Source organism: Triturus cristatus, chromosome 7, assembly GCF_964204655.1.
Source record: "Triturus cristatus chromosome 7, aTriCri1.1, whole genome shotgun sequence".
NCBI lineage: Eukaryota > Metazoa > Chordata > Amphibia > Caudata > Salamandridae > Triturus > Triturus cristatus.
In genome coordinates this window covers 1,367,988,230-1,368,009,011 of record NC_140590.1, presented here as the reverse complement: position 1 = coordinate 1,368,009,011, position 20,782 = coordinate 1,367,988,230, and the positions used below count along the sequence as shown (strand labels likewise).

At 43.9% G+C, this 20,782-nt stretch overlaps 1 protein-coding gene across 6 annotated transcripts in view; it reads right to left on the bottom strand.

The window, feature by feature from the left end:
- Positions 1 to 20,782, bottom strand: part of MATN4 (matrilin 4) — a 170,224-nt gene that overhangs the window by 112,759 nt on the left and 36,683 nt on the right. For all 6 annotated transcript variants that reach the window (XM_085619077.1, XM_085619078.1, XM_085619079.1 and 3 more), the window contains exons 3-4: positions 19,209 to 19,321; positions 10,309 to 10,878 (exon numbers count right to left, since the gene is read on the bottom strand). In XM_085619077.1, the coding sequence (XP_085475203.1) occupies positions 10,309 to 10,878; positions 19,209 to 19,281 (643 nt within the window). In that variant the 5' untranslated portion in view covers positions 19,282 to 19,321. The remainder of the gene's footprint in view (positions 1 to 10,308; positions 10,879 to 19,208; positions 19,322 to 20,782) is intronic.

Below are 20,782 nucleotides of genomic sequence, written 5' to 3'. Positions count from 1 at the left end.
CTGTCCACCCTTTTTTTTGACAGACATTCTGATGCGCTTTTTTCAGGAAAAGAAATAAATGATCCCCACACTATCGGAGAAAACTGCAGGCCTGTGAGGGATAATTGTTTTTTGTTTTTCGAAAACAAAGTCTTGCTTTGGGAGTTTATTTTTGAAAAACCAAAATGTTTGCTGTCTGAGTGCTCTGGGCCTGGTGACCGCACAGCCACACTCAATGGAGTCCAGGGATTTCTAACAGGCGGGTGATATTCGTAAATATGGCTTCCTAGGGCAGCAGAGACCATTCCTCTTCTGCCCAGGCACAAAGGAGCACAGCCCAATAGCAGTAGATATTCCACAACATTTTCCCAAAATGGAAGCCATATGTTAGGTTCATTGAACTTGTACTAATTTATTTGAAGGGAAGCATTTGTCCAGCTATATTTACAGAAACGTGTAAAGAAATGTAGGAATTCACCACAACTTACACGTTTTCATAGGAACAAAACCTGCAACATCAAAAGTATCAGGTAACTAGAAACAGACCTTCAGCAGGGACCATACTGAGATAAATATGTAAAATCAATCTGTAAATTCGTGATTTCACAGCAGGTGGTCCAATTCAGTTATAAACATGCATTCAATCCACAATAGGGAGTCAAAACCATAGGCACTAAGCATTAGTAACATACATCAACTTTTGATGAGAAACAAAAATGCTGTATTGAAAATGATATCACGTGTGCAGTTACACCCAGTTTCTATGATGTTGTAAGCAGTAATATATCTCACCCAATCAGGATTAAAAGCTGGATGGAATAGGGTAAGTTACATAAAAGGGTGTGATCCGTAATGGCAATGTTTAGCATGTGAGCATACAATTCTGAACATTGTTGGCATACAATTCTTACCCTTTCATAAGCTTCAAAGACTCTAAAGCATGCAAAAAAATTAAAATGGTACAAATTATATTTCGGAATTTTTAAGTTCTTGGAGTAGTAAGTTAAAAGCAATACCTCTATTGTCTGTCATAAAGCCACACTCTAAGGAAGAAATTGGGCAGAAAGTTTTACATATGGATGATAATTGCAGTCTTTAAAAATCAGAGAGAGAGAGAGAGAAGAATGACCCTTGTATTTTTTGTTTCTTTCTTTTGACAGTGTCAGGTGGAAGAAGCACCATACTACAGTGGCTGACAATGTGAGTTTATCCCTTTGGTAGGGGAGCAGCTGTGGACATTCTATGATGCATGACCCCAAGAGTTATAAGAAATATTATCTGGTCTTACAGAGATGTGCTGATGCCCCCTCAAAACAAGGTTGGTTTTATCCTGGCAGTGTTTTACCTGTATCTAACAGCTCAATAGTACCAAATTGTTTTAGAAAGCATTGGGCACAATGGTGGTACCATGTGGAATGCCCTTTTACAAATTCCCAGATAAGCACTGATACAAACTAATGGAAGTCACTAAGCACCACAATTAATGGTGTTGCAGGCTTCCATGAGGACCATGACAAAACATTTTTTTGGGCCCCATAACCTAGGAACTTTATCCATCTTAGAGGATTGAAAGGCTCAGTGGATCTAACAGCATTAAAATCTGTGATTTATAGGTTGCATACAGATATCTGCAGCCAGCACTTTAATGCACAGATTTGCAAACACGAAGCAAGTGTCCTTAGATAAGGCTGGAATGCCAGATTTAAGCACTGAATGGAAATATATATATTTACACACAAAAATCAAAGGTCACAGGGACGTTATAGTTAGGTTCACAAGTTATACACACAAAACTATAGAAATTCAGCAGTTATAGTGAAACTTCTTGCAAGAAACTATAACCTGTGCAAAGTTTTCTCATCAATAATTTTACAGCAAATGTCGCTCTGATATTATCAGTGATGTCATAGAAGATGTCACGAGGAATGTAATATGTGGGGTTATTAGCAGTTCATTGTGAAGGCATTAGTTATAGTTCCCTTAGGACACAAGTTATAGTTTCTTGAGATAACTCCAACTATCACTGCTGAATTTCTATGGTTTTGTTTGTGTAAATTGTGAACCTAACTATACCGTCCATATAACCTTTGCTTTTTGTAGTGATTTTCTTAGGGCTTTAACATTTTATTTCCTAACTATAATGTACCTGTAACCTTTGGCTTTTTTCTGTAAATTTCAAAGTTTTTTTTTAACACAGTGGGTGGTTGGGCACAGTGCCTGGCCAACCTCCTGCATGCAGCCAACCCCACCCCATGCACAGCCTTTGGGTGTGCATGGTGGGGGTTGGCCACAGGGCTTGACCTATGACCAGGCACTACAACCAACCCCCATGTACAGTCAATCCCACGTCGCACAAGGCCTTAGGCCGTGCGTGGTGGAGGATTGGTCACAGCGCCTGGCATGTTGCCGACACCTTAAAAGCAGCCACCACAGGTGGGGGGCACATAGCCCTCCTCCCTGGGCTGATTTCAGTCCCAGGGACCCCATCCTTGAGGGACTGTAAAATATCTTTAGGGGAGGTGGGTACGTTGTCCACCTCACTGGGCCACATTTTGGACCTCATCTCTCTGGCCCAGCTTTATTATATATGGGAAAAGGGCATGCATCCCACTCCCCAGACCAGTTTCTGGGGTCACACACACACATTGGAAAAACCAAAGGTAACAGGGACGTTGTAGGTAAGAAATAGAGTTTTAGGATAAAAAAACTTAGAAATACACCAAAAAAACAAAGGTTACAGGAATGTTATAGTTAGGCTTAGATTTTACTCATACAAAACCAGGGGAAATCAGCAGTTATAGTTACCTGAGCTAACAATAACTTACACCCAACAATGCACTGATTATGACCTCACATATTATATCACTGATGACATGGTCAGTAACATCACTGATGACATCTCAAATGACATTGCTGATTACATAATCCTGTGAGTGTGTTTTGTAAATGTTTCTGAGACTTAAAGATGTATACTAAGCTACAGCCTAAGTTACATTACTATTCTTTTTGTGCTAGTAATTAGACATACTATTTCTAACATATCTCCTCTCAGTGGCTGTGTGACTGTCAGTGTGTGAGTGGATGTCAGAGTAGCTGTATATGTGTGTGTGTATTGAAGAGTGAGTGGGTGTGTGAGTGGCTGTATGGATGAGTTAGCGGCTGTGTGAATTGCTGCATAGGTGTGTGAGTGGCTGTATGGATGACTGTTTGGCTGTATGGGTGAGGGACTGGGTGTATAAGTGATTGTAAGGGTGAGTGAGTGGGTGGTTGTATGGGTTTGTGAAGGGGTATGTAAGTGGTTCTGTGGGTGAGTGAGTGGTTGTGTCAATGGCTATATGGGTGAGTGGGTGTGTTAGTAGCTGTAATGGTGAGTTAGTGGCAGTGTGAATAGCTGTATGGGTGAGTGTGTGGCTGTGTGAGTTTCTATATTGGTGATTGTATGAGTGGCTGGAAGTGTGTGTGAGTGGGTGTATGAGTACCTGTATATCTGTATGACTGGATGAATGAGTATCTGTATTGGTGAGTTAGTGGGTCCATGAGTGGCTGTATGGGTGATTTGGAGAGTGTGTATGGTGGTATGAGCAAGTGGATGTGAGCGGCTCTTTGGCTAATGATTGGTTGTTTGAGTACTGGGATGGGTCTGTGAATAGGTATGTGAGGGATTAGTGTGGGAGTGGGCATATGAGAGTTTCTATGGGAATGGGAGTGTGAGTGGCTCTGTAGATTATGTCATTTGAGATGTCATCAGTGATGTCACTGACCATGCAATAAGTGATATAATATTTGAGGTCATAAGCAATGTTTTGCAGGATTGTATGTTTAGTTAGCTCAGGTAATTATAACTGCTGAATTTCACTGGTTTTGTACAAGTACAATCTGAGCATAACTATAATGTTCCTTCAACCTTTTCTTTTTTCAGTGAATTTCTAAGGTTTTTTAAAATTCTATTTTCAAACTATAACATCCCTGTAACCTTTAGTTTTTTAAGTTAATTTCTAAGGTTTTTTAAAAATTTTATTTCATAACTGTAATGTGTAATCTTTGAGGGATATGTGATGTTACAACACATGCCACTACCCCCATGCCATTGCAACGCAAAACTTTACCCTGACTTTCTGTCAGTGGCGTTGGAAGTTGGAATAGTTTAATTTACTATTTCTACTCCATTGTGTGCAACAGTAGGGAAGGTGTTGGACTTAAATCCAACACCTTCTACCCACTGCTACACACCTTTTGCGGTGCAACGGCATTCGGGGTAAGGGCATGCGTTGTACCACTTGTGGTGTAACTGCTGTTTCCCCATTTGAGAGTGGGTATGTGAGTGAGTGCGTGAGTGTCTCAATAGGTGTGTGAGAGGGTATGTGAGTGTCTAAGTGGGTTTAGGAGTGGCTGCATAAGTGTTGCACTGAGTGTGTGAGTGGGTACATGACTGTCTGAGTGGGTGCATGAGTATCTGAGTATGTGTCCGAATGGGTATATGAGTGTCTAATTGACTGTCTTAGTGGGTCTGGGAGTAGGTGTGAGAGTGCTTGAGTGGGTTTGCGAGTGCCTTCATGAGTCTGTGAGTCAGTTTGCGAGTGAATGCAAGAGTGCCTGTTGGACTTGGCCCTTTTTTCAGGGTCATCCCTGAACTTTTTGCCTTTCTCCTAGCCTTTTTTCTAACATTGTGTTGGTGGTTCTAGGACTCTGGGCACTTTAGCACTGCTGTCTAATGTAAAGTGCATGTGCTCTCTGTGGTAAACATGTTAAGATTGGTCTACACCAGTTTGGCAAATTTAATTTTCCTGTCAGTCCCTTGTAAAGTGGTATCTCAGATACCCAGGGCCAGTAAATTAAATGCTACTGGTGGGCTTGCAGCGCTAATTGCGCCACCCACCAAAGTAGCCTTTCAAACCTGTCTCAGGCCTATGCCATTGCAGGGCCTGTGCGCGCAGTGTTACTGCCGCTGTGACGTGACACCTAAAATGTGTCCCGTTTCTGTGACCCCCCCTTTTACTGCATGTTAATCACCCCTAAGGTAGGCCCTAGCTAGCCCTATGGGCAAGGTGTATTGTAGGTGAAAGGTAGGACATGTACCATAAGTGTGTGACATGTCCTGGTAGTGACAAACAGCCATTCTGGTTTTTTAATGCTGTGAGGCTGCCCTCCCATAGGAATGCATTGGGGATTCCCTGATAAGTGTTTCAGTGGTAATTCCTGATATGAGAGGAGCAGCGTGGTCAAGTTTGGTATGTTTGGAATAGTGATAATAAATGCTTCCCAATGGCGTGTGCAGATTTATTATCACTATTTTAGAAATGCCACTTTTAGAAGTTCGCATTTCTGTGTGCTATGTGTCTGCCTGCCTGATGTGTATTGCATGTCTGCCTCTGGAGTGACAGGGGCTGGTGAGGTGTGTGTGGCTCCAGGGAGGGCAGGGTGAGTCAGCACTAGGCGTAATAGGGGATCTGCATTTGGAGTAGTGGGAGGAGTAGTCACCTGACCCTGAATAGGTCTGTGCCTGCCTGGGTGAAGGCAGGCTCCGCCCCCCTGTAGAGTGTCTGATGACCGAGCCCCCACCTGACAATGGGGAAGAGGAACACTGTAAACAGAGTGCTCCAATACCCCCAAGAACCAGTTGAGACTGGCTCCCCCAGCCCTGTGCCAAGGGCTAAACAAAGGAAAATGATGTATAGATACTGGGGCTGTGACCCCATGAATGGTGCTTCCTTGTCATTTGTGGGTGCTATTTGTGCCGCTGGGCCCCAGGAGGAACCGCCATGAGGGACTGCCTCCCTGCTGGAGAGCCCTGTGTGCTGGCATGCCTGGGCCCAGGTTTGTCTTGCTGAAAATTCCTGGCTCTAGCGCCTTGTGAGCGCGATAACTTGATTGCTGAAATCCCTGAGGAGAGGGACTCCAGCCGTGTCAGGGAAAGAGGAGCGCGTGTGTCCTGCAGTGCTGGGCTGCGACGGGCTGCAAGGGAATCCGGGCGTGCGAGATTCCCCTGTGCTGCCTGCATGGCGTGGGAATAGAGCGGGAGCCCACCCTGCATGATTATGCTTCAGGAATGGAGGTAAAGTGGGAACCCACCCCCCACTTCTGGGCTCAGTGAGGAGCGGGAGTCTACCACGCCTGTGGCGTTTATTCAAAAGCGGGAGCCCACCCAGCATTTGCCAGGAGAAAAAGAGCCGTCCGCACTGCCGCCTCAAGAAATCATGAAGTCAGGCAAGGCTGCCTGACATTGGGAGGAGCTTACAGCCCAGAAGAGGAAGTTCCCGTGTGGCAACATAGGGGCATTTTTGGTTCAGGAGTCCCGTAGGGGGGCTCCAGAGGCACGGTTAGTGCCAGTGCTCATTTGGCCTGTTTTTGCTTCACAGCTGCACTGCGGGAACGTGGGCTGCTGCAATGAGGGGCACATTGTTTTTAGAGTCCCAGTGGGGGCTGGGGAGGCACGGCAGTGCCAAGACGATTCTACAGCTGTACCGCCCTGACTACGGGCAGCTGCAACAGAGGGGACATTTTCTTTTTCTGCTGAGAGAGGGGGTGAGACGCCCCCGTGCCCCAGTGCAAGACGCACAGTGGTTTTGCTGCAAGGCAGCCAGAGGGCCAGTGAAAGTTCCTACATTTATGCCCTGATATTTGGGACAAAGCGCATTGGGCCCCAGGGGAAGACCAGTTGGCCTGTGGTCTGGTTTGGCCATTTTGCGTTCTGATGGGGGCTCAAAGAGGGTAAATGCACCGTGTAGAGTTACTGTGGTGCATTACTAATGTGGTGCCTATTGCATAATGTGTTGATGCTTAGGAGGTCTATGAATAATATGTTTATGATGATGATGATGTCTAATGCAATGTGATATAATGCTGAGGTCATTACTGTACCAGTGGTTACTGATTGTGTTATTTACTACTTGTGCTTTTTGATGGTTCTGACAGTGGCCCGATTGGCCCTGTCATGTATATAATCCCCTGTGAATATTGCCTAGTGCCAGTTAGCACAATTTATATTGTGTGATTATGATTCTAATGTGTTTTGAATATACAAAGGCTATTTTTTCATATAACCTTGTGTGGAGTTTCTTTTGTAGTGTGCCTAGTGTGTTGCTGTTGTGTGTGTGTGTTGCGCAAACACTTTACACATTGCCTCTGGGATAAGCCTGACTGCTCATGCCAAGCTACCAAGGGGGTGAGCAGGGGTTATCTTCAGCGTGTAGCTCCCTTGCCCTGACTAGAGTGGTGGTTTCTGCCTGGCTTTGGCGCAAGCCCTAGCCAACCAGTAATCCTATTTCTAACAGTGCATGAGAGGGACTGTGAGTGGGTGTGTGAGGCTCTGGGTGGGTATGTGAGTGGGAATATGAATGTCTGAGTGTCTGTCTGAGTCAGTGCATAAATGTGTGAGTGGGTTTCTGAGTGGATCTGTGAGTTTCTGAGTGGGTCTGGGAGTGGCTCCATAAGTGTCGCACTGTGTGTATCAGTAGGTGCATGCTGTGAGTGGGTACGTGAGTGTCTGAATGGGTGTCTGAGTGTGTGCATGAGTGTCTAAGTCAGTTTCTTAGTGGCTCTGTGTGTAGGTGTGACAGTGTTTGAGTGGGTTTGCGAGTGCCTCCATGAATGTGTCTGTCAATTTGTGAGTGAGTGCATGAGGGTCTGAGTGGGTCTATAAGTGGGTGCATGAGTCTCTAAATGAGTCTGTGAGTGGGTTTGTGAGAGGGTCTGTGAGTGAGTGCATGAGTTTATGAGTGTGTCTGTCAGTGCGTGCATAAGCTCTGAGTGGGTCTATGAGCGAGTGTGTGAGTGTCTGAGTGGGTCTGTGAGTGGGTGCATGAGTATCTGATTAGGTCTGCAAGTGGGTGAATGAGTCTCTGAGTGGGTCTGTGAGTAGGTGTGTGAGCATCTAAGTGGGTCTGTGAGTAGGTGCATGAGTGTTTCAGAGGGTCTGTGAGTGGGTGCATGAGTTTCTGAGTGGGTCTGTGAGTGGGTGCATGAGTTTCTCAGTGAGTCTGTGACTGTGTGCATGAGTCTCTGAGTGGGATTCTGAGTGGGTGTGTGAGTTTCTAAGTTGATCTGTGAGTGGTTGTGTGAATGTCTGAGTGGGTCTGGGAGTTGGTGCATGAGGCTCAGTGGATTTGTGAGAGGGTGTATGAGTGTATCATAGGATCTGTGAGTGGGTGTGTGAGTCTCTGTGTGGGTCTGTGAGTGGGAGTGGGAGTGCTCTCTGTTTTACCCTCTTCTGCTCTGGTTTGCCTATTCTGCTTGTTTTTCTGCCATCTGTTTGGCTTTTCAGTTTGTTTTTCTGACCTCTGTTTTGTCCTCTTCTGCTCTGTTTTGCCTTTCTGCTCCTTTGTCTACCCTCTGTTTTGTCTTTTCTGCTTGTTTTTCTGCCCTCTGTTTTGACTCTTATGATCACTACCACCTCCCTGACGCTTTACTGATGTTAAGGAGAGGGGGCGACAGGGACCCCCCTCCATTAAGCTCCAAGATGCCTGGGGACCGCCACCTCCCTGGGGCTTTATTTATAAGGAGGTAGGCTGAATGGAACCCCGTCCCGGAGCTTTTTCATATGCCCCGGGGACCACCAACCCTCAGGCGATAACTTATAAATTATGCGGGCAGTTCCGACCCCTGGGGACCACCACCTCCCTGGAGACAAATACTTCATTTAAAATGGAAGTGCAGCCCCCTCCCCAGCCTGATTTTGGCCCTGCGGACTAGCCTTAATTTGATTGGGGAGGAGTCTACTGGGCCCTCCCTCCCTGGGCCAATTTCAGTCCAGAGACCCCATCCCCCAGGGCCCGGCCTCTTGATTGTGAGTGCCCTGGAGCCCCTACAGGGCACCCAGTCACCACCCTTGGGGAATGTCGGGGGAGCCTCAAGGCCACCGCGGTCCCTGACATCTCCATGTCTCCTGCGGAAGCTGGCATTGCTCTCACAGACATTTCTTCCTGTGCAGGAACATGCTGCAGTGGGCCCACGGCAGTGCCTTTCTAGGGCTTTCCTTTGAGCCTTAGAAAGGCTCCGCTGTAGGACCACTGCATCACTCTCCGCCCAACCTGGATTCCAATCGGAATCTGGTGGGCGGTCTTGGTGATATTCCTGCAGAGCGCTGGCATGGCGCTCAGCGGAAGGACCTCCAAACTTGTAATCAGACCCTAATTTCATTTGACATTTCTGCTTCCCTTTGGTGATTTTGTATCTTTACAATATGTTCTTGAGATTTATATATATCAGTTTGACCCTCAATTTGTATTAAACTAATTTAACTTTACTTACTGATTCCTGGTGCTTAATGTGTGGCTCAATGGGTCACACTGTAAATTGAACTGATTGATTGATGTTAACTTCCCTTTACCTCTCAGGCAAGTAAGCAAAGGTTCATTGCAGGATAAATAGTATGATTGGCCTAGTACTCCAGCAAGAGCTAAAACACAAGGTTCTTTTAGCAATTCCGACTAGCCACCTTTTGAGCTATAATAATATTAATAATAATCCACATTTGTAAAGCGCGAACAATCACCCGTAAGGGTCTCTAGGCGCCGTCGGGAAGATTAAGCAAGCTATTGCCCAGAGTCACATGGCTGGGCTAATCTGCCACCGGCACCGGGGATCGAACCGTGATCCCCGGATTCCGGAGTCAGTCGCCCTGGCCACGGCCGCGGCGCCACACCTCTTCCCTCTGCTATCAGCCCCTATTCCTGCATTCAGGAAAGTGCAAGGTGCCATAAAGCATTGTGTAGTGCATCTGTGTAGGTAGACTTAAATGTAAATCTAGTAGTATGGAATTAAGTTGCAGAAAATATGCAAATTCTGTACCATTTATGAAATGCTGAAACAGGCAGACTGTGCCTGTTTTATGTTTTGCCAATTTACCTTCTCCTCATGAGACGAGAGACTGTAATATGGAACAAGTAAACATAGTAGTAGGAGTAACTCCCACTGCTACATCTCTCTTGAGGCCTGAACATTTCATACGTTGCAAAGTCAGCTATGTAAATCATATGCACCCTTGATGGGGTGTTTAAGGAACATACTGAAGTGAATCAGGCTGCACTTTAGAATTTATGTTACCTTCAAACACCCATTTGTGTTTTAAATGCAACAGGGTACTGTTTGCTGTGCATTTGATGATCGTCATTGAAAAAAGTTCTTAATTAGCCTTTACTCATTTAATTATGCTTGTAACGTTGCTTGCAAGAATGCACAATTCCTGTAAGAGAATTTGATGATGAAACACATTTGACTGACAATTTATACAGTTAAATGTATCTAGTTTAGAAATGTTACATTTGTAAATGTTTCATGAGGAAGAAAACATATTTAAGTATGTTAATAAAGACGTTTTACAGTTTGACTTACCACACAGTTTATCTTGAAATTTTTTGGTAAACTGATGAATTAAGTCGAAGGTTTCCACCAGATAAACATGGTCATCTAGCGGTGGGGACGCCATGGCACGCAGGGACGCCATGTCAGCTCTCTGTACGCCAACTGCGTAAATCTCAATTCCAGCGTCACGAGCTTGGGCTGCCACCTCCGTCACACGGTCTTGTGGCCTTCCGTCAGTCACGATGAGCGCAACCCTGGGAATCTTTTTCACCAATGGACGAGCGCCTTCTTGAACGGTGAATGCAAAGTTCATTGCATACTGGATGGCAAGACCTGTCATAGTGCCTTGGGCTAGAGGAACAATGTCATTGATGGCCTTTTCCATCTCACTCTTTTTAAAGTAAGAATTCAGAGAGAACTCGTTTTTCACTTGGCTAGAATACTGCACCACGCCAACCCTGGTGGTATTTGGCCCGATGTCCAGAATGTGAATGATGTCAATCATGAACTTCCGCATAGTTTCAAACTCAAAGGGACGGACACTCCGGGAGCTGTCAATGATAAAGACCAAGTCCATCGGCCCAGTTTTACATGTTGATACTACAAAAACAAAAAGTTTAAAGATGTTATTTTTTCAAGTTTTTGGGAAATTGTGCTGCATCTTTGATGTGAAACTTGACACATAAGTACAGCATGTAAAGCTTTAATTCCTCCACCGGATTGGGCAACAATCAAGATTGTTCATTCAATGATAATGCTAAATGTTCATTTTTTAGATTGAAACACTTCAGTAGTAACAATAAAACAAAATATGAATACATTAAGATTGCGATCTCTGTTGCTGTTTTCCTGGTACTGTAACTGACACTATTACCATCACCAAATCTAATGGTGCTGTAGTTAATGAATTGGAAAAAAAGGGCTGAGTTACCGACCATGGCTCAAACTTGTAACCTGCAGGTAAAGCACAGACGTCAGGAGCACTCATTGAAACAACTTGTTGGCTTGCATATTTTATACAATCCCTTTTTCAGCAAACTATCCAACATTAATATAAATGTGTCCAGATGATATTAGCAAATACAGCTTTTCGCAGATTTATTTCGGCAACTTCATTGTTTGTGTCATGTGGAAAAAACGTATTTTGCACAACATTTGTTTGGGAAACAACACGCAAAAAGGTCTCTTGTATGTTAATTCTGAATCACTTCCCAGAAAACATGAGGCGAACCTCAAGGGCAAAAATGAAAGAACTGCTTTGGAAATCGATTCTAAAAGAGGATCTTACAGTTTCAGAATCCACCCTGACCAAAGACTTTTTTAAATTTAAATGCTCTTTGCTCTTTGAGCCAACCATCGACGAAATTGTTCCACCAATGGCACGGAAACACTTTCTGCAATTTCGCTACAAATCTCTTCCCACTAAACTGTTTTGTTCAAAATGGTCTAGCTGTAATGACTTGGTTGATCTTTGCCCTGCATGCCAAGGTAGTCCATAATCCATACTCCATCTACTCTTTTTTTGCCCGAGCTACCAGTCCTTGAGGAAAAAATGGATTGTCCCACTATGTTTTCTAGCGGGACGGGGGCATTACTTAGAGGTGTACTGATACTCGTCAATCTACTGTATTTGGTCTTGCTAGATTCTGGCATGCCCTTTGGATTAGGGGCAGGGAAATATGTATGGGAGACACCTCGTCTTGAAAAGTGATGCTAGACCTGAATCTTATGTAATTTTCCACTAATAGCTGTGTAAATATGAGATCTTAGCACCATATTATACATTTGGCTGCTTCTGCATGTGGCACTTTTTTCAAATGTTTTGGGGGCCCTTTTTATTCTGAATTTGTATAAATGTTTCTATGGATTTTCTTTTTAACCTATACCTTTTAATTGTATTGCTGATCTATCTTTTTTAAAGGACAAGCAATCTGTACTGTATACTTTTTAGGATCTGTGTGATCGTAATAAAGTTTGTTGATGATGATGAATCACTTTTTGAAACCAATTATTTAATTGTGTTTTCCATTCTACTAATGGTACATAAATGTAACTATTACTTTTCTGATTACACCACGGTCTTAATTTTAAAAATTCTCATTGTGTGTTGACTTTGCACACCACCTACCTTCTGCATACCCCTTCTTATATATCTCTCACCAGTTAATTAGCCAAACTTTGAGCAAATGCGAGAGAACCCTAGTGTCTGACCTCAACTCCCTGCCTTGTTTCAACAATAAAAGAGGGATGCAAGCAAATTCCTTACTCACAAAATCTGATCAGGAAGAGTTTAAATGAGGGCACAGATTACAACCTATCTGCAGGGATTCTAAGTCCATGCACAAATGCACTTGTAGGTACTGTAGGAAGGTGGAATCTGACTACATGGTTGCCCCCACGTTTTTCCTGGTGTTTTGATGGTTTTTGACTTAGTTTGGCTGGGAACCTGCTATTCAGGTCCCCAGCCTATCTGCTTTCTCTTCTAAATTGATTCCATGTACCTTAGGTACACCACAGATTGGATTCTGAGGTGCCCTTACAAGTCCCTAGTATATGGTATACTATGTACCCAGGGCATAGGTACCCCAGAGGCCTACCAGGGGCTGCAGCATTTATTATGCCACCCCTGGGAAGCCTTTCAAAATGACACCACAGGTCTGCTACTGCAGCCTGGGTAAGGTGGTGCATGCACCCCTTACTGAGATATAAGTTCACTATATCTCACCCTATCACTGCACATATAAACTTATCAGTCACACCTATGGCAGGCCTTATCAATCCTGAAGGCAGGGTGCTTGGTTTTGTGTGAGAGGGTGCCCACGCATGAGCTGAGCCCCGCTGCAGCCTTCGGAATCTTTCTCCGGGGTTGTCTGTGATGCAGCCTGACGATATACTCTTAAGTGCATTATAACCAAACGGTAAATGCTAACTTTGGACTGGCTGCACGGAAACATGTTGTGTTTGGTGTCAAACACCTTGGAATCATACCCCCACACCAGTAACTGGTGTGGCAGTATGATCCCACCCTTCTAGATGGAGAGACATGACAGCACCGGTATACCGGGTACCAGCTAACAGAGCCCTGGCATCACAAAATGGATGCTGCCAGCCACAGACACAGGCCTGGCCTCCTGCTGCTGACCGAAACTCTGGCAGGGGAGGCCTGGACAATAGGTTTCCTGTCACAGGGAGGTGTTACCACCTCCCAGACAGGCCTTAGTGGATTAGGGCTGGGTGGGGGCACTTCAGGAGTGCTTTGAAGTCTGCACTGGGGGCACATTTGGTGTCCCTGTGCATAGTCCAGCTCAAACCGGTTGCAGGGACTACCAGTCCCTGCTCTGGCATGAAACTGGACAAAGGAAATGGGTGTAGCCTCCCCTCTTTCCAAACCCTTCCATAGGTGGGTCCCCAGAGTTAGTCCAACCCCTTCCTTGGGTATAAAGAAGGGACCCCTGACTACAGGACTTCAGATTATACCTGCAAGAAACTCTGCTACAGAATTCCCAGAACTTCGACGATCTACATGACTAGATGACTGAAGAATCTCCCTTGGAGTAAAGGAGTTACTCCCCTGCTTGGCAGGCACCAAAGACGCATCTGTCCACTATGCTTCTCCAAAGCTCCCGCCGGACGCCGACGAATTTGCAACACAGGAGGTGGGTTTCCAGACTTCCCAGAGGCTAACCCTAGTCCCTAGCAAAGCTGAGACCTGTAGCCCTCGTGGGTGCTGTGGAACCAGAACCCCTGGACACCGTGAACATTTGCAAGTGCATCAGCTTCTCGACGTCCCATGAGGCTGTGCATTGGGTTACTTGTAGCCCAGACCCCGAGCACCTTTTCCACTGAAGATTGCTGGCCTACACTCCACGAGTGTTTCGTGAGCACGCTCTTTGTGGTTTTGCTCAAGGCTCCTTCGCCTGGTCCGTTGACTGGTGGGTCCCTACGAAGGCAACTCTTACTTTAATTGGGCTTCCCTGCTTGCTGCGGACTTGCCCCAACTCTCCATCGCTTGGGGAGTCCCCAGGACCATGCTGGTCCTCACCGAAGCATTTCTTCTCTTCCCGCGTGGGTTGCTGTTGCCAAGGCTTGTTGTGTCTAATCCGTGCACTGACGCTGCAGCTCTCGACAGTCTTTGTGGGACAGCTCAAATCCAGCTCCTGGTTGTCCTCGACGCCTCCTGGTTCTCCTGGCTGAAGAGTCAAGCTTCCCCTCTTCGCACCTGAAGCACCCGACATCAGTGGGCATTCGTCTGTCATGCCCCTGGTCACTGGCAAGTGACCCAGACTCTGTCCCCTCTGCTTTCAGGTTCTTCACATCTTCGATCCAGGCTTGGATCTCTTCGGACACTTCTCCTCTTCCCGACATCAGCCCTTTTCTGTCTCCTGCCATTGAAAACGATGACGCGATCCAACACCATTTGACACCTATGCACCCGTCTTCCCAGGGTGAGGTAACACGAGTACTCCAGTGCTGCCGTGGGTGTTGGCCCTAGAACCTTTTAAGTCCAAAAGGGTTTGTTCCTTGTCCACTTCAAAAATCTAACCGCGACTTTCCCCATAGAAGCTAACGGGAGCTCGTGGCTGTGTTCTCACACGGCACAGGTCCCCCGTGGGTCCCCTGTGTCACTACCGTGGGTGGTTCCTTGGGGTCCAAGTGAATCTACAGGCTCTAGGCCTTGTCTCTAGTCAAGTCGTGGTTCTTATACCACTTTCTTAGTATATGGTTTGGTCCGTCCCTAGGGCCTAACGTGTATTGTGCTAATTTACTGTAATATTTGAAGTGTAACATATGTGCTTTTACCTCTAGCCTCATAAAGAGATTAGTAGGGTGTGTTTAGGAATAAATACATATATTTTATATATATACCTGGTTTGGTCTCCTTTCATTTAGCCACTCAAGAGATTATAGACTGGTAAAACAAGCTGCTTTACATTCCTTCAAGACTTAGCCTGAAGGCTGCTCTCCATAGCTACTACTAGGATAGCTTTCAAATAAGGTTGTCTTTAACCTATCATCAATAAGGGGTTGTTTGGACTGGTGGAAGGTGCCCACTATAACTAGTGGACAGCATATACCAAGCCAACTTCTCACAGGTACACTGAAGGAGGCCTTACTTCTGTACTGTACTTTGTCTTTTCATTCACGGATCATATTGGTAGGACTGTGGGAAGTTAAATCTCCGCCTGTAAAGTCAAGTTAAACCAGAAGGGGTGCCATTTGCAAAGGTGCAATGTTGCCCATTTGCCGGCAATTCTCGTGGCCCAATTGCAAGATGGTGTGCCGAAAAGGGTGAGATGTCACCCATAAGGGACTGGGCGGCTCAATTGGATGGGTTTTCCACACAACCACTAAAGGTTGTCTTACCACTGAGTGGCAGCAGGAAAACACTGCAGTCACTGAAGTCCATACATTCCCCACATGCCTTCCACAGGCAGGAGCACTGGAGGGATCTACAGTACATAAGCAATATTGTATAAGGGCAAAAGCACTCTCGAAAAGTCATTCACTGAAGCAAGAGGTTAGCCAGTCAGTTTCACACAAGGACACTTCAACCCACACCATGGCCAACACCTGTGTGGGAGTGCTTTGTAACTCAGCCGCTGTTGCCTGAGTTGGTAACTACTGAATTGTATGAGTTTTATTTCGTAATGCAGCTGATACATGGGTGGCCACTGACATTTTTTGAAATATATGAAAAATTGGATTCTATCTGAAAATTTTACTTTATTTTTATGTTCAAATTATTTTCTTAAAGTAGCTATTGTTCCTGGGTAAAATCTTTGCACTGTGGTTTCCAAAGGGCAGTGAGTCACAATTGGGAGTTTTAGATGTTTCACAAATATAGGCAAACTATCCAAAACAGACTCTGGGAAATGTAAGCATGGCCTAAATAATTTTAAGGCCGGAGTGTGGGAGTTGTGGCAAAGAGGTTATTTTTTTTCCCATTCAAGCAAGACTTCAAAGGCTGAGAGAAAGGTTGGGTGGCAGAGGTTGGGGAAGGAACATGGGTTGAGTGAAGGAAATAAACAGTGTGCTTTTTTTTAATCACAGCTGCTTTTTGCCATGAGGGTGTTCAATGGGTCAATTTGTTTGTTGCAGAAATTGTAAGGTAATTAGCAAATTTCCTATCTTGGCTGAGCATGAATGGTTCTGAGAACTAGTGCAAGCAATCAAAGCTCTCACTCTCTTACTTTGCCGGCTATGTAATTGGCATGTTGTTTTATGCAACAGTTCTGACAGATGGAAACTGCCACCATCTTTTACTACATGGCTTGTACAATTTCAGATCCGACGATTTTTACACAAAATTCCAAATAAAAATGATTTTCTATAAACCCTCAGTTTCTCCACCATTTGGCATGTTTTACATTTACACAACTAATTTACTCAGATCTTATCACAAAATTGTTGATTCACAAAAATGAGTACACCCTGTCTGGCATTAGTGTACACCAATATTTACATAGTCTTACATTTGTCATTATTTTACTCAGAAGTGACAAATGTGTCCTTTCGGAAACTAAAACGTTTTTAGCTTTCTTTGTTTATGACTACCCAACTTATTTGTATGCCTATGAGATGTCAACAGAAGTAGATTAAGGAGGTGTGAGGAAGTCAAATTGTTTTCATCATATTTGAGCTGTATTATATGTGAAAATAATCACATTATGATTCATACCCTTGAAATAAATATGGGTGTCTGGGGAACTTTCCAATCTGATTGCACCACTTGCACCCTGAAGAAGGTCTGAATTTAGAAGTATAATGAATAAAGATACTTGAAATGCTTGTGAATGTCTTAGCAAATTCTCCCAAGATTGAATAATGTTTAACACATAGCGCCTGATTTAGATCTGAGCAAACTGGATACTACGCCACAACGGTGACAGATATCCTGTCTGCCGAAATATAAATCACATTATTTACTATATGATTTATATTTCGGCGGACAGGATAGCCTCACCGTTGTGACAGAGTAACCTGTCTGCCGAGATCTAAATCAGGCCCCCACGCTCAGTTGCAATCAAGTGTTAACAATTATCCAGGACAGCTAGGTTAAAAAATGATGACACAACTACCCACTCTGAGGTACCAGACTTTTGTGTTCAGCCACTGAAGGGATTGCTTAAAAAGATTCCATTTAGTCATGAGCCTCTACAGACCAGCTCTTTGCTGACCTCAAAGAGAGAAAGAGTACATTTTGTTAGTTTTGAGGTATCTTCTGTGGGCGCTTACTACAACCATGCCAAAAGTGAAAATTCAAGATAGGGTTAAAAGTCAAAAGAATGGCATGTTGCTCATCTAGCAGTGACTTATTGATTGTCATGCCCATATAGCAATTGGGATAAACTCAGATCACCTGAATTATGAGGTGATGAAAGAACCTACAAATCATCTAACTTTTTGGTGGTCAGAGTTGGAGGTTACTCTACCTCTAAATCTGTCTTCGAAAAACATTTTGACATTTTTTGGATGGCACAGTTAGGAGTAGAATCATATTGAATATGTAGATGTATAAGTTGAAACACCTTATTCCACTTTATATTCAAAATGCGGGGACATTTTATTTTCTAGGAGGTAGCTTGCTGTTCACAATCTCCGGTTTATATGATTGCTTAATCACTCAAATCTCATCAGAAGAGTCGATGAGTGCCCTGAATCAAAAAGCAGAGATTCGTCCCAGTCAACATGTCAGAAAAAAAAAACTTTCATTCCAGGCATAAAGTTTTCAAACAGTGCACAGTGAATAATGCAATTGCTGCAGATACCTGTGTGTGACCTGCAGATGAGAAGTTCAGTCCAGGCTTGGCATTCATTCTTCCAAGGAGAGTACAAAAATGTCACTTAGTCCTTCATTATAAGTTTACCCATAATTTAGATGGGCCTGGTAACAATAGTAAGGTTTTCAGCAGGCACAACGCTAGTGGGTGGTATTCCATCTACAGATTTTACCTGCTTAAAGCAGGCAAAATCTCCAGGTGAAATACCAAGGAAAAACATGCCAAAACCAGCACTACAAGTGGGATTTTGCTTGTTATTCCCCCCAAAACATATTTCCCCTTTATTGCTCCCCATATGAAATTCTCTGTAACCAGCCACGGCCGCTGCAGGTAAGAGCGGTGGTGTGGTGGGGCCAGCTGGGGGGATTTCGAGTGAAGACCACAAGGGAAAAGTAAATAAATAATAAATTTTCCCTTGTGGTCGTATCTCATAATACCCCCCAGTGGACCCCACTGCTCTTACCTGCAGCGGCCGCGACTGTCTGTAACCCTGCGTATGATAAAGCTAGGGATTGGGTGGAACATGGGTGAAATGAATGGGATTTTAATGGACCTCCGGTAATAAGGGTGTAAGTTGAGTAATGGCAGCACCAGTGCTGTACAGAACAATGAAGCTACAAAAGTGTGGTAGGTACTGCTTTTTAAATAATAAAAGTATTATTATTATGATTATGCTCATTGTTATCATCCTCATCAATTATTATTAGTGGTAATAGTATCAATAGCAGATCATAATTGTCATCATGGTCATCATGGATAGAGCGTGTTGATTACTTTTAGATGTGATCCTATTTTTAGATCAAAGATTATGGTACTGGACATCTGGGCATGTTGCATTGTTGTTTTACTTCGTTCAGCAAATTATAAAATCATTAATATATCTCCTGTTTTAAGGTCATCTATGTTCTAGATGATATTGTCGGTATGTTGTAAAAATGCCCATAAATGTATCATCACTTTGTCATACTGATTTCCTTTTTTTGGAAGTGACATTCTGAGAGCTGATTTGTGAACTGGCTGATTGTTTTGTGAACTGGCTGATTGATTTGTGAACTGGCTGATTGTTTTATGGCAGAAAAAGTGAATACAATGGAGATGTAAGGGAGAAATCACTAAGTACTGAAACCTCATACGCTGAGGCAACCTCACCTGCAGCCTGTGGTCTTGCGTCCAATGTCGTCAGGAAAAGTAGTATTGCAGCACAGCAGAAAACCCACTTCATTTTTACCCCTTCAGAAGTCTTTCGTTACTTGAGGTATGTTCTAGAGAAAATCAATCACAAAGTATTAATATATCATTAAAACATGTCATGCACTGCCAGGTCTACTGTACAATACAACACAGTTCAGTTCTGAAATACTTTATTCAGCCAGACAGGCCATAAAAAACAGAGAAACAGCATTATACAACAAATTGATACAGCAAAATTAAAAGAGAATTTCTACAATTCGAACATCAGCTAGGTAAAATTCATTAAAACAGCAAAGTATCTCAATCAATAAATATCAATGTCCAAACACAAGGAACTCTTACAAGTATATAATTGTGCAAAATATAAATACTAAAACCACTAAAAAACAGCAATAAAAGGATAAAAGATAAAAGGAATTAAAGAAATACATGGAAGCAGTGGCAGCTCACACAGGTAAGGGCAGTGGGGCGGTGGGGCTGGGTGGGGGATGGTGGAAGTAAATAAATATTGCGGCTAGCACAAAGTGGCTTTATTTCTTTATGTAATATTACTTATCCTGTCATCTGTCAACTTCCACCATCCCCCACTCCGCCTCGCCCCACCACCCCACTGCCCCACTGATCTTACCTGTGCAAGCCGCCACTGCGTGCAAGGCAGATATGCCAATCATATAAAAGAATTTCATCACAACCTTAATGAATGCATTAGCCCCCCATTGTTTTCCCGACACTGATAGCGGCTTTTAAAAAAGAACATATTCTAAAACAAGTATTCAAAGAGTTTAGCAAGATTGCAGATGGTGAAACTCTTCATTGCATCTGCGATAACCTAGAGTTTTTAACAAAGGCTTAAGAAAGTGCAAAACTGTATATTTATAATAAGCACAAAAAACATGCAATACAACAAAGACTGTTCAGAAACGTTATCACAAGGGAAAAGTGCTGCAAGTTTCCCCAAGTTGCCATAAGGGCCAGCGAAGCACAAAAGACACCGTATAGTGTTAGATCTGAACCGAAAAAGCCAAGAATGCACTCAATGAGGTTATTCAAGACCAAGATAAAAAAAAACTGGCTCAGCGGGGAGCTTATTATAAAGTGACACTGTGCTTTTCGTGCTCTTCCCTGCAAGTCTCCTTTCTTCACAACACTGAATAAATAAGAGCTCAACCATTGATTTATCCTCTTTCTTTATAGTTGTAGGTAGGGAAAAGAGAGAGGGCAGCCCCAAAGCCTTCAAAGTATTAGATGTGTAACTCAGCCATGGTATAGCTGAGACAATGCTTTACAATATCCCTGCATAGCTTGGCATGAGGATTCACCCAGATGCTAATCCAAAGCAGCCAGAGTGCCAAGTGGACTGTGTTCTCACTGTAATGCTGTCAAGCTCTGCATGAACAATATAGCTCGAGGCTTTGGAGGAAGATGTAAAAACCTTTGACCAATTAATTTTTTTCCAGCTGAAGTGAGGAAGCAGTGTGGTTGCCCCAAGCCCTTGTCCCATACACTGCTCTGGGGATACATTGAGCTTTGCA